Below are 13,436 nucleotides of genomic sequence, written 5' to 3'. Positions count from 1 at the left end.
CCATCGAGGGAGGGAGTCGCATCTTACTGTTAACTCTTTCCATACAGCGGTCCGTACGGACCGCTGTATGGAAAGGGTTAAACGGCTGACATCCATTCACAGATGTCAGCCGTTTATACCAGGGTGTCAGCAATGTGCTGACACCCTGGTATACCCACTAGAAGCCAACGATTATTCGGCGGGAGGCGGGCGGGGGATCGCGATCCCGCCTGCCGCACCGCCCGCCTCCCGCATCGCCCGCAACACCCCCCCCTGCACCTCCCACCGGGCTAAAATCATTCAGAGGTGCAGGGGGGTGATACATATATATTTAAAGAGGCAGGCAGAGCGGGGCTCAGAGCGGCCGCCATCAGGGGGCCCCCTCCTCTCCATTAGTCCGGACCGCGCGCCGCCCGGGACTCCATGCTCAGCTAGGAAACTTAGCAGCAGCGCCGCCAGGTCAGAAAGAATTCTAGAATAGTATTGCGGGCCGGCGCTGGGGGCCCCTAAGGACTCGGGGGCAATTGCCCCCCTTGCCTCTATGGAAGCGCCGGCCCTGCATACAGCATGGAACACATAAAGTAAAATTGGGCAGCATACAGACAGCATGCAGAAAGCATGGGGCACATACTGTAAACCTGCAGGGTGATCCTTCAGCTCTCTCCACTGCGCTCTGGCTCCTGATGAAACTGGGCAGGGAACAATTTCTGCTGCTGTACGAGGGAACCGCCAGGCACTGCAGGCGGGAGATCGGGCAGACCGCTGAGAGCCTCCTCAGCGCGCCTTTGCAAGCCAATGAAATGCGGCAATGTCAGAGGTGGGTGGGCGAATCACGTAATTGACAGCCGCTCACACGTGCCAGCAGAGACAGACTCGCGTGCCATGCCGGGCACGCGTGTCGGGGGTTGCCGACCCCTGGTCTAGTCGGTGTAAGATATGTCTGATGTATAATATACAGTTTAATTATTTTATTATTAATTGCTGGTGATACTTGTAAGTGTGATTCCAATAAAATCGTATCAGATTCTTCTGTAAGTGTGGGTATCAAACTTTTCCATTTGTCTAAGACCTCATGCACACGACCGTATTTTGTTTCCGTGTCCGATTCGTTTTTTTTGCGGATAGGATGCGGACCCATTCATTTCAATGGGTCCACAAAAAACGCAGACAGCACACTGCAGACAGCATTATAACAATGGATCCGCAAAAAAAATGGATGCGCAAAAAAAAATGGATGCCATATGGGGCGTCATCATTTTTTTTTGCAGATCCGCAATTTGCGGACCGCAAAACACATTCAGTCGTGTGCATGTAGCCTAATACTGGGAGGGGATTGGCACTGACTTTTGCTTTTACTAAATTAGTAAATTACCAATACTAGTCCTCTGGGTCCCTGGGTTTTGACTACTCCTATGAGGGGGTACTTAGAGATCGTAGAGTTAAGATTCGGGAATGTACTCTGTATAGCCGATCTGAGATGGAAGTATGAGAAGAAATTAGTTCTGGGGATGTGGTATTTCTGTGACATTGCCTCGAATTACATCAGAACCCCCCCGATCATACATATCTTCAAGGGTTCTGACCCCTTCCGCTTGCCACCTGTCCGCCCCCATAACCCCTTGTACCTGCGGTAGCGATTTGGTTAGCCCATAGAAGGATGACCCAGATAACGTCTTTAAAATGTTTGTGTCTTCACCTCTTTCCATACCCTTTGAGCTAATTTGTGCAGCAGTATTAATGGTTTCTGGAACTTGGGGGGTAACTCCAGAACTGACCAATGAGTGTAGCATCCCAGGTAGCACTTTAAGAAGTATTCTGAAGTGGGTAGTTCCTCTGCTATATACCAGGATTTTATGAGTCTTAGCTGGTCTGCCAGGTAATATAAATAATAGTCCGGCAGGGCCATACCGCTCTCTGTTTTAGGCCGCTTTAGAGTGTCTAAGCTAAGTTTGGCTCGGGATCTACCCCAAATAAAAGCCCTTGATCAGGAGTAAATTTCTTTAAACACCGATTTGGCTCTTTGTACCACTGAATGTTAAAAAGCATAAAGGGCCTTGAGAAGTATAATCATTTTAATGAAGTTAATAAGCCCTGCCACCAAAATAGGCAGAGTCTTCCAGCTTTGAAACTTGTTCCTTATATAAATTGTTAGGGGTGAGATATTAAGTAACATGGCCTGATTATGTCTTTTAGTAATATTTACTCCTAGGTATTTAAATGTGTCTACCACTTTTAGCCGTTCTATATGGGAAGGACCCGTCCAATCTTTCCTACCCAGAGGCATGTATACTGATTTCTCCCAGTTTATTTTTAGGCCTGAGAACTCCCCAAACTCATCCATCAAAGCCATTGCGTTGCAAAAAGATGTGTCAGGCGAGGACATACATAGAACCATCCACCTTCCCGGGCATAAAACCTGTCTGGTCCTGGTGGATCAGAGATAGGATTACCTGATTAAGATGAGTAGCCAAGATTCTGGTTAGGATTTTGTAGTCCACATTTAAACAGGGCAATAGGCCTATAGGAGCTACAATCTAGGGGTTCTTTATCAGGTTTGAGTAAAAGTATTATAGTGGCTTCCATAAATGAGTCTGGCAGATGCCCCTTCTCTAAGGCCGAGTGAAGGGTGGCTAGCAGTTGAGGAGCCAACACCTCTGCGTATTTGGCATATACTTCTTTGGGGGAGCCCATAAGGGCCAGGAGACTTCCCATTATTAAGGTCTGATATGGCCTGTCGGATATCACTGCTCCAGAGTGGTACACTGCAATTTAAGCGCCAGCTCCGAGCGTTTGGTATCTTTTTTAATATAGGAGATGTTGGAATGTAGAGACCAGCGGCTCCCTATGTATTTCCAGAAACTCAGTTAGTTGATAGGGAGTCCCATCCGCCAAGTCCAGAAGATTCAGCCAGAACGGGTGTATATTAATTCTATACATTACTGAGGAGGCGCTACGAATCACAGTGCCCAGGTGATCTGATATTCCCCTAGGAAGATATGTTATGGATGGCAGGTTTAACGTCACTAACCCATTGCCCAATAAGTAGTCAATCCAGCTTAGAGAATTGTGGCTACTACTATGGCAGGAGTACTCCCTGTCTCTGGGATGATTGATTCTCCAGAGGTCCGCCCATCTAAATTTTGTCAGGAATCTACTAAGTCGTGAGTGGCCCCAAAACTCCTCCGGTCAGCTGCATCTGAAAATTGGTGCCAAAAAGGATCTAGCATCATATTTAAGTCTCCCATGCAAAGTACCCTATTATGTGGATACGTAGCTGCAAAGGTGGCTGCCAGGTGAAAAACCTGCATAGAACCAGGGGTTAGGATTATAAATGCTTAATAATGTGTATTGTACGTTGTCAATAAGAGAGTGAACAAAGACATATCTGCCTTCTGAATCAATGACTAGGTATTTTACCTCCCAACATAGTGGTTTGTGTACCAATAGGGAAACCCCTCTAGAAGAAAAGGTGTGATGGGTATGTGCAGCCCATTGAACCCAGGTCTTTTTTAGAACCTTACACGTGTTGGCTATAAGATGCATCTCTTGGAGGCACATAATTTGCTGACTATGATGCCTAATAAAAGCTAGTACCACGAATCTTTTTTGTGGCGTATTCAATCCCCTGACATTCCATGATCAAATTCTGAGTTAACATAGGTATTTTCATACTTGAAAATTTACAGAACTTTCTTAACTTTGCGTTTTGGCAAATGTAAAAGTAAATCTGCACCAGTGTCTTAATCCAGACTGAAGGCCAGTTGAACCGGGATGCCTCTGCCTTTGGTGATGATTGGCACAAGCATGCAGGCCGCAACTACAGTTGTGATATAGACATTTTAGTACATGCATGCCGTTGTTAAAGCCCTATAACAACATCTGAATTGAATCTATGTATTATCAAGAAACTGCTATTGAATGTTTCTAACATATTTCAACTAAGCCAATCCAGACTGATGATGCTGTCAGATGAGTAGTCCCTGGAAGTTGTCAATGATCTGCGTTGCAGGGCCAGCCAGAGACCTCTCCAGATGAGATAAAGAAGACCGCTCTGTCGTCGTCCACCACTCTGAGTCTTGCAGGGTAGCCCATGGAGTAAGGGATGTTAGCCTCTCTCAGTTGTCTCTTAACTTCCATAAAAGTGACACGTTGTTTCTGTAGTTCCATGGAGAAATCTGGAAAGATGGAGACTCTAGTATTGTCGAATTTGATTTCTTGCCGTCTTCTAGCTGTGGTCAATATCGTGTCCCTGTCTTTGCAGTTGAGGAATCTTGTCAGCATGGGCCAAGGTGGAGCGTCAGGTGGGGGACGTTTTGCTGGGACCCTGTGAGCCTTTTCCACAGTATATGCCCGAGAGAAATTTGCATCCGTGAAAAGTTCTTTCATCCATTTTTCTATAAATTCGTCCGGTGAGCATCCCTCTGCTCTTTCAGGCAAGCCAATAATTCTGATGTTGTTCCTACGGAGTCTATTTTCTAGGTCATCTGCTTTCTGCCTCCAGGTCTCTGCTTCGGCATTAAGATCTGAAATAGATCTAGGGACAGTGGCCATGGTGTCCTCTATGAGTGATATACGTTCTTCAGAGTGTAAAATGCTCTCTCGCAGATTATGCAGGTCTTGGCGCAGTAGTCCCAGATCAATCTTGACCTCATCTAATTTCCCTGTGAGGGATGTCATGCATGCAGTGATGGCTTCTAGGACTTGGGTGGATACTTGTTTAAGAGTGAGCTCTTCTTTATTTTACTGAGAGGGTATTATAGGGGCTACTACATCTGATGCAGTGCATGCTCTTGTATGAACGTTAGGCTGCGGCAAAGGTGACCGCGTACCTTCCTCTGGTTGCCTTGCAAACTCTTGCAATTTTTCTGCAGCACTTTGTGTTTTTTGCGGTCCTATTGTTATATCAGGATATCAATATAGTGTGACTGCTGCTAATGTGCTAGTATACAGTTCCAGGTGCGTCTTGGTCATTCATACATGCCCCAACAGTCTGTATATATGTTAGGACAGTGTGCAATTGTAACTCCGATAGCTTAATCCAGGAGCTAATCAAAATCTTAGACAACTTCTTTAACAAACTTGATTTAAACAATAGGTCATTTTCTAATGACACATTCCCTTTAAAGTAAATTGACTGAATACATTATGTGTAAAAGGCATATATCATGACGCCCGGCCACTTTCAGGCTTCAGTACAGGTACGATAATGAGCTCCTCAGTGAATTACTCACTGATAGTTTTTCTTGATTATATTTTATGTAATAATGACTTTAGGTAGATATATGCTTTTGAGCTTTTCATTTTTAGTCCAGTCATATCCTAAAGAGAATGTTATATTTTTAACCCCTTCTATCCATATACATTTTTTCCATATTCATTTTTTCATCACTAACTTCCCAGAGCTATAACTTTTAAAAAAAAATTTTCACTGACATAGCCACATGAGGGCTTGTTTTTATGCGGGCCAAATTTTTAATGGATCATATAATGCATTGAAAGAAATTTAAAAAAAGTTTTTTGTGGAATAAAAAAAAACACCACTTTACCGTTGTTTTTTTCGTTTTCTTCCTAACTAGCAGGGCCTGATAGGAATTTTGCTGTGACAGACCATGCAGGAGCCATTTGGACACTGGGAGCCCAGCACTCCTAGTATTTTACCATTCAGATTTTCCTGGTCACAATTGACCACGACATCCAAAGGGTTAACAGTAAAACAGGGGGCACCCAGCATCTATTGTGCACCCTCAGCTCCTGAGCAGGTGCTACCTTTAAAGTCGAAGCTTCCGCCATACATGTACTATGGATGTCAGAAATGGGTTAAAAAAAAAAAAAAAAAAAAAAGCTATATCACAAATGCTTGTTTTTGTGGCTTTCCAAAAGACAGATTAAAGTGGTATCAATAAATTGTACATACGTCAGAATGGAAAAGCGCAAGTCGTCCAGCAAAAAAGCAAGCCCTCATGTCATTGGCGAAATAAAACGTTTAAGGGCTCTTTCAGATTTGCGTTCTTTTCTTCCGGCATAAAGTTCCGTCGTCGGGGCTCTATGCCGGAAGAATCCTGATCAGTTTTATCCTAATGCATTCTGAATGGAGTGAAATCCATTCAGGATGCATCAGGATGTCTTCAGTTCCGGAACGGAACGTTTTTTGGCCGGAGAAAATACTGCTCCGGCCAAAAATCCTGAAGACTTGCCGCAAGGCCGGATCCGGAATTAATGCCCATTGAAAGGCATTGATCCGGATCCGGCCTTAAGCTAAACGTCGTTTCGGCGCATTGCCGGATCCGACGTTTAGCTTTTTCTGAATGGTTACCATGGCTGCCGGGACGCTAAAGTCCTGGCAGCCAAGGTAAAGTGTAGTGGGGAGCAGCATACTTACCGTCCGTGCGGCTCCCGGGGCGCTCCAGAGTGATGTCAGGGTGCCCCACGCGCATGGATGACGTGATCGCATGGATCACGTCATCCATGCGCATGGGGTGCTCTGACGTCACTCTGGAGCGCCCCGGGAGCCGCGCGGACTGTAAGTATACCGCTCCCCCGCCCCCCGCTCCTACTATGGTAATCAGGACTTTAATAGCGTCCTGGGTGCCATAGTAACACTGAACGCATTTTGAAGACGTATCCGTCTTTAAATGCTTTCAGTACGCTTGCGTTTTTCCGGATCCGGCGTGTAATTCCGGCAAGTGGAGTACAAGCCGGATCCGGACAACGCAAGTGTAAAAGAGGCCTAAGTGTCTTTGAATGCAAAAACACAGAAACAAATTATTTACAAAAGTTTTTTTGTTGTGAAAAAGTAAAAAAAAATATATGATTATTTTTATTTATTTTTTATTGATTTGATATAGTCAGTCATATTTGTAACGCTCTACAGAATAAAGTGATTGTGTAAGGGTACTTTCACACTAGCGTTATTCTTTTCCGGCATAGAGTTCCGTCAAAAGGGTTCTATGCCGGAAAAGAACTGATCAGGCATATCCCAATGCATTCTGAATGGATAGAAATCCGTTCAGTTTACATCAGTATGCTTTCCGTTCAGTCACGTTTTGGCAGGACATAATACCGCAGCATGCCGGATTTGGCATTAATTCGCATTGACTTGCATTAGTGCTGGATCCGGCGTTGCAAAACAACTGAAGGACGGATCCGCAGACCGGGAAAACTGTGAAAAAGACTGCAAGACAGATCCGTCCATCCACATGACAAGCGGAGAGATGGATCCGTTTTTGCAATGCATTTGTAGACGGACCCGCACCCGGATACATCTACAAATGCTGTCAGTTGTCACACTGATCGGCGTGTCCGGCAGGCAGCTCCGACGACGGAACTGCCTACCGGATCACACTAACGCTAGTGTGAAAGTACCCTAATTTATGCTGCAAGGTGAACGACATAAAAACAATGCCATAAACTAATTGCAACATTGCTGTTTTCCACCACCTTCTCCTCTCTAAAAAAAAATTAAAGTTAAAGGGGTTGTGCAGTCAGTACATATTGATCTATCCTCAGAATAGATCATCAATATCTGATTTGTGGAAGCCTGATTCTCGGCACCCCCATCAATCGGCTGATTGAAGAGGAGGTGGCGTTGGTGTGAGCACTACTTCCACTTCAATGTTACACCGCTAATCGTCTCGCTTGTATCGGCAACGCACGGTACTGTAATTACAAGTGCTAGGTACTTGTGAGTCTAATGAGATGACGTGACACTCACAAACGCTGGGAGTCGGAGACCCACCGATCAGATATTGGTAACCCATCCTGAGGATTGTTCATCAATAGGTACAATATATGTCCCTCAAAATACATTGTCCAATCAGTTGTCCAGGAAAGAGAAACTCTGGTTCAACATCAACAGAAACATATATTTTTTTTATGATAGCTTTCATAATGTGGAGATGAAAAAAAATAAATAAAAAATTGCCGCTTGGTTAAGTGCCAACCTGCACTATGTACATAAAGGGTTAAATAAGTTTCATAGTGTGGATGAGAGTTATATCTTGCTTGGTCTTTATTTCTGAACCAGTTGAATAATATTTAGGCTCATTTCTAGTGCTGTTAAAGCATTACATGTGCACAGGTAGTATCACATAATAGGAGAGCATTGATTGAATTTGATGAGGGTTCCCTTATGTTGATCTAGATTTTGTGGTTATTACGCTTTCTCCTTATAGGGTAACATTGCTAGGATGTATTCCAGAGCGTACGTATTTTTAACAAATTGCAGCAGGAATGTGCGAGCATCTCCAGGAGAGTGCAGAATCCCGAGCAGACTCTCCTGTTGGACGCTGTTTGTGGCTCTCCGCAGTTACTCCTCCCTCTTCTTTCCATCTCTGGTGCTGATCAGTCACTATGAAAACTCATTAGCTTCCCCAGGATGGACTCTCCGCATCTAACACTTGGTGCTCTCCTCAGCACTATGGCAATGATCTCTAACTGGATGTCCCAGACCCTCCCCTCCCTGGCTGGGCTAAATACAACACGTATTCCCACCAGCAACTCCCTGGTAAGTGGACGCACAGCACGGCTGTCCTATCCCACACCTGAAATGCTTTCCGACTGTAATCTCCTCAACTGTATAATCATTAACCCTATAGCTACTTGAGCACATCTGCTTCCAAGTCCCCAGTGGTCGCTTGTCGGTTATTACATTTCAGATGCTACTTTTTGGTATGTGATGTGTACAATAAATGTCTTTTTCAACTTAAAAGAAAACAGCGAAAGCACAGGGAGGGGTCCTGGAGACAGTTTTTTGATTAAAATGGTAAAATAGTATTACCAAATACCACGGGGACCTTCCTCTAGCGGTAATCCCCCTGGCCCATCTCCTTCTCTACACCTTGTGTAGTTTACACTTTTCTATTGTACATGTTGTGACATAGCAATATCATAGCGTTTCAGCTTCCTGGCATTGAGCTGTCGTCTTGAGCAGGGAGAGGGTTAATTCATGCATATGATTGCCAAATTAAAGATGGAGCAGCGGCTCCAGTTTCTCAATGTGAGATTTTAAAGTAGCTTCATTAAGTATTTAACGATGGATGTTTCAGCGGCGGATATATTTCAGCTGTTGGGAGTGCAGCAAGATTTTTTTCAAATCTCTGTAGAGTAGATGGTGGAATCCACACTAGAGATCTATACATTGCTACTGCATGCAGCCGGGCGTACTAGAAGCAGGTATCAGATCGTTTGGTCCAGGGAACCATTACTGTACACCCTAAAACAGAACAGCAAGCCAGCAATTTCAACACGATGTCTCCTACCGTTACATCTTGACTTAAAACTGCAACTTGCAGATGAAGAACTGAAAGGACATTTAACTTTCTGTCGGTGACTTAACACCTGAGGTCTCAGAACAGGGGTCCTTTTTGTCACAGTTTCCCCAAGACTATGCCGCCTTGGACCTGCAGGCTCCTTCTGCTCAGACTGAATACTTTGCTGTACTTGAGGCTCTTAAGGCTTTTGGATTGAATTGCATGTTATCGAAGTGCATCAAGGATGAAGCCTTAGCCTACGAACACTTCATAAAGTCTAACCTCCCTTGTAGACTCCTTCAGAAAATAAAAATTGAATGGTCATCGGGTCCTTCTGAAGAAAGTAATATGCTACATGTTCAATCTTAATAAGAGAGTTTAGGTAATGAAATTCTTACAAAAGCAGAGTTTTCGGGTGGAAATGATTGTTCTAATGAGCATCCTGGGTTTTGTAGCCTAGCAACATTTAGAGTGTCAAAGGACGTCCGTGCTCCGCAGCTGCTCTTACATTCCATGTGAATTGAGAGTTATTGGAATTGCAAAATTTATATGACTCCATCCCTTTCATTAGTGTTAAAAGTTTTAAACTACCACGACAGGTGGTTAGTTTACAGTATAGTGTAACACAGGAAAGTAAAGATATAGCAGAGCTGAACCTGGATGTAAACTTATAGTAGAGATTATCCAGCCCGGCTTTCATCTACTCACAAACTTCTTTTTGATCTGTACAGTAACTTTTTGTCTCCTTTGTTGAAGACTAAGTTGAAGACCAATGTGTGTTAAAACTACACAAGTGGTCCAGGACAACATTTTTATAGCCTCTTTCACCATCAGTGTTCATTCAATTATTTCTATCAGTGATTGAGCCAAAACCAGGTGCAGGTCAAAAAGATAGATCTTTCCATTACATCTCTGTGTAGCCTTCACATCTGTTTTGTCTCACAATCACTGAAGGAATTCACTGATCAAACACTGACTGTGTGTTCCTCACTGGCCAAACTAGCCCTTAAGAAGACAGAGGAGCTTTACAGGAAACCTGCCCCATCTGTGGACAGCATGTTATAGAGCAGGAGGAGCTCAATGGGTCAATGTATAGTTAGTTATGTGGGAAACTATTCTGTAAAAATTGTAAGTATTCTATATTTAAATCCCTGCACTTTCTGACCTCAGTAGTCCAGTAGTCAGTCTTAAAGACCATCTTGGCGTCTTGACGATCCCAGTACGCATGCGCAGGGAAGGGCGAGAGGAGACGCTGCATATTCAAGCCGGCATGTAACGGAGGTCTGTCTGTGGGACATGAGTGCTCATTTTATTAGGGCCCGTGAGTAACAAATACATGAAGCATTGCTGAAAATAACTACGGATCAAAAAAAGAACTTTATAGATATATTATATAATATATGCGCATCACCTACGAGCTGACTGGCAAGCAATATAATAAGCCTCTCAACCACAAGGGAACATTGGAGCAGACTGTTATGATGTTCTATGAGTTTGTTACCAATTAAGAGAACCTTGCAATTTAGTTGACACTGAAGAGAGACACAATCGCTAAATATTAACTGACACTACCAACGGCACGCCAAAGTGATGAACTATAAGACAAGGAAACCGTGTTTTTAAAAGATTTTTTTATATGTATATATTTTTTATAGGAACATTATATATGCAAGAGCTCTGCATTTAAAGGGACCGTGATAGGGTGAATGAATTTGGATTTTTTTATTTATACCTGTAAACAATTTTTTTTAGTGTGTTGTATTATATATATGAATTAGTAAAGTTATATGGAAATTACTGTAAGCCTGGCCAAGAAGTCTCGCAAAAGTGCGTTGTGAAGATGCTCTGTACAGGTATGGAGGGAAGGATGTCAGTCCTAAGTAGGACCACCTACTGGATTCTGGAGCTCACTCTGACACTGACCTTAGACCTATATAAAAACCTAAACCAAAAATACTAATTGTGTCTTTGAAGTAGCTAGTTCAGTCAAGCCAGAATGAACATGTGCAATGTGAATAGACATATTACATACAGTCATTATGCTATCACAATGTTTCATAATTAGTTTCCAATACGACTGCAGTTATCATTAAGCTACTGTATCTTAAAGGGCTTGTAAGTGAGTGGAGAAACATGGCTACTTTCTTACAAAACAGTGCCACACGTATCCACTGGTTGCGTGTGGTATTGTAGCTCAGCTCCATTCACTTCAATAAACAGAAGCAACAGCACCAGTCACAGTTGGTGGACATACAGTTGTGTTCAAAATAATAGCAGTCAGACATCACTAACCTGATCCATCACTGTTTTTGGTAGAAAATATATTTCTATATGGCAAATAATTTACTAGCAGGTGTAGTAGAGTAATAGAAACCCAACAGACCCAATAGTCATGACATGCATGCTGCTGATTCTCTGTAATTCAATCACTTATTGAAAGGGGCATGTTCAAAATAATAGCAGTGTGGAGTTCATTGAGTGAGGTAATTCATTCTTTGATAAACAGGTGTCAATTTTTGCCCTTTTTTAAGGAAGGAAGGCAGCAAATGTTGTACATGCTGGTTAAAGTGCATTTCTCTCTGAAATTCTGAGGAAAATGGGTTGTTCCAGACATTGTTCAGAAGAGCAGCGTAGCTTGATTAAAAAGTTAATTGGAGAAGGGAAAGAATATAAAGTGCGGAAAATGATAGGCCGCTCTACTAAAACGACTGCAAATGCTTTAAAATTGCAACCAAAACCTGAAAGACATGGAAGAAAGCGAAAAACTACCATTCGAATGGATAGAAGAATAGCCAAAATGGCAGGGACTCATCCAACAATCAGCTCCAGGAAGATCAAAGAAGGTCTAAAGTTACCTGTGAGTACTGTCACAATTAGAAGACGCCTATGTAAAGCCAAGCTATCTGCAAGAAGCCCCCGCAAAGTCCCACTGTTGAAAAAAAGACATGCGCTAAAGAGGTTACAATTTGCCAAAGAGGACATTGACTGGCCTAAAGAGACATTTTGTGGACTGATGAAAGTAAGATTGTTCTTTTTGGTTCTAGTGGCCGGAGACAGTTTGTCAGATAACCCCCCCTTCCCCAAACACTGAATATAAGCCACAGTACACTGTGAAGACAGTGAAGCATGGTGGCACAAGCATCATGATATGGGGATGTTTCTCATACTACGGTGTTGGGCCTATTTATAGCATACCAGGGATCATGGATCAGTTTTAATACATCAGAATACATGAAGAGGTCATGCTGCCTTATGCTTAAGAGGAAATGCCCTTGGAATGGGTGTTCGAACAAGACAACAACCCCAAACACACCAGTAAATGTGCAACATCTTGGTTCCAGACCAATAAGATTGACATTATGGAGTGGTCAGCCCAATCCCTGGATCTTAATCCAATGGAAAACTTGTGGGGTGACATCAAAAATGCAGTTTGTATGGATATAAAAGCTATTAGAAGGATGTTGAGCTTTTTTCACTTTTTGAAACACACTGCTATTATTTTGAAAACAACTGTATGTGGCAAAAGTAGCAATTTTTTTGATCCAGGAAAAACCTTAAGGCTAGGGCAGGGAACAGGAGGCCAGAGCTCTCTGCATTCCAGCATTGCCAGAAGTATAAAAGTCTTCATCCGACCCATTAACTATAATCAGGGCTGGTGGATATTCGGCAAATATGCCGAAAATTGGCCTGAAAAAAAACGCTGTGCAAACTTCCGGCAATACTGCAATGCAGAAAGATTCTCAAGCACTAATGTGAAACTAGCTAAGTAATCATAATTTACATAAGAAATGTTGAACTTACTAACTCAGCTTTGGTACATTTGTTTATTAATACTTTTTTTTATGTTTTACAAATCACCAGTCTTCCTTGGTGACGTACTTACCAGGAGTCTTCATTAAAAGTTTCCGGCATCTTATCTCCATTAGTAAGATAATGGCTTCATCAGGTCCAGGGTTAATGTAATCTTGAAATTATTGCACTTAGCTGTGTAAATCTTGCACTTTAAAAAACTTCAGTCTTTGCTTTTATCTCATGTGGCTCTTCATCAGCTTCTGCAAACCCAAATTAACTTTCCTGGTTAGAAAGGATGGTAAAGTAAACACTTTGAAGGTTTTTGACAAGCTCAATTAATTTAAAGAGACTTTCCATTTTTTGTGTGTTTTTTTAAAATTTATTTATTTATCCCAAATCCATAAATCACCTGCTCCC

The 13,436-nt window shown here is 42.7% G+C and overlaps 1 protein-coding gene across 1 annotated transcript in view; it reads left to right on the top strand.

The window, feature by feature from the left end:
- Positions 1-8,353: 8,353 nt before the first annotated feature.
- Positions 8,354-13,436, top strand: part of OLFM3 (olfactomedin 3) — a 203,627-nt gene continuing 198,544 nt past the window's right edge. Inside the window, exon 1 of the mRNA XM_044302423.1 lies at positions 8,354-8,482. Coding sequence (XP_044158358.1) covers positions 8,354-8,482 — 129 coding nt within the window. The remainder of the gene's footprint in view (positions 8,483-13,436) is intronic.

The sequence above is a fragment of the Bufo gargarizans genome, chromosome 7 (assembly GCF_014858855.1).
Source record: "Bufo gargarizans isolate SCDJY-AF-19 chromosome 7, ASM1485885v1, whole genome shotgun sequence".
Lineage (NCBI taxonomy): Eukaryota > Metazoa > Chordata > Amphibia > Anura > Bufonidae > Bufo > Bufo gargarizans.
Note: the sequence above shows the minus strand (reverse complement) of the source record. Positions and strands in the feature narration are given on the sequence as shown.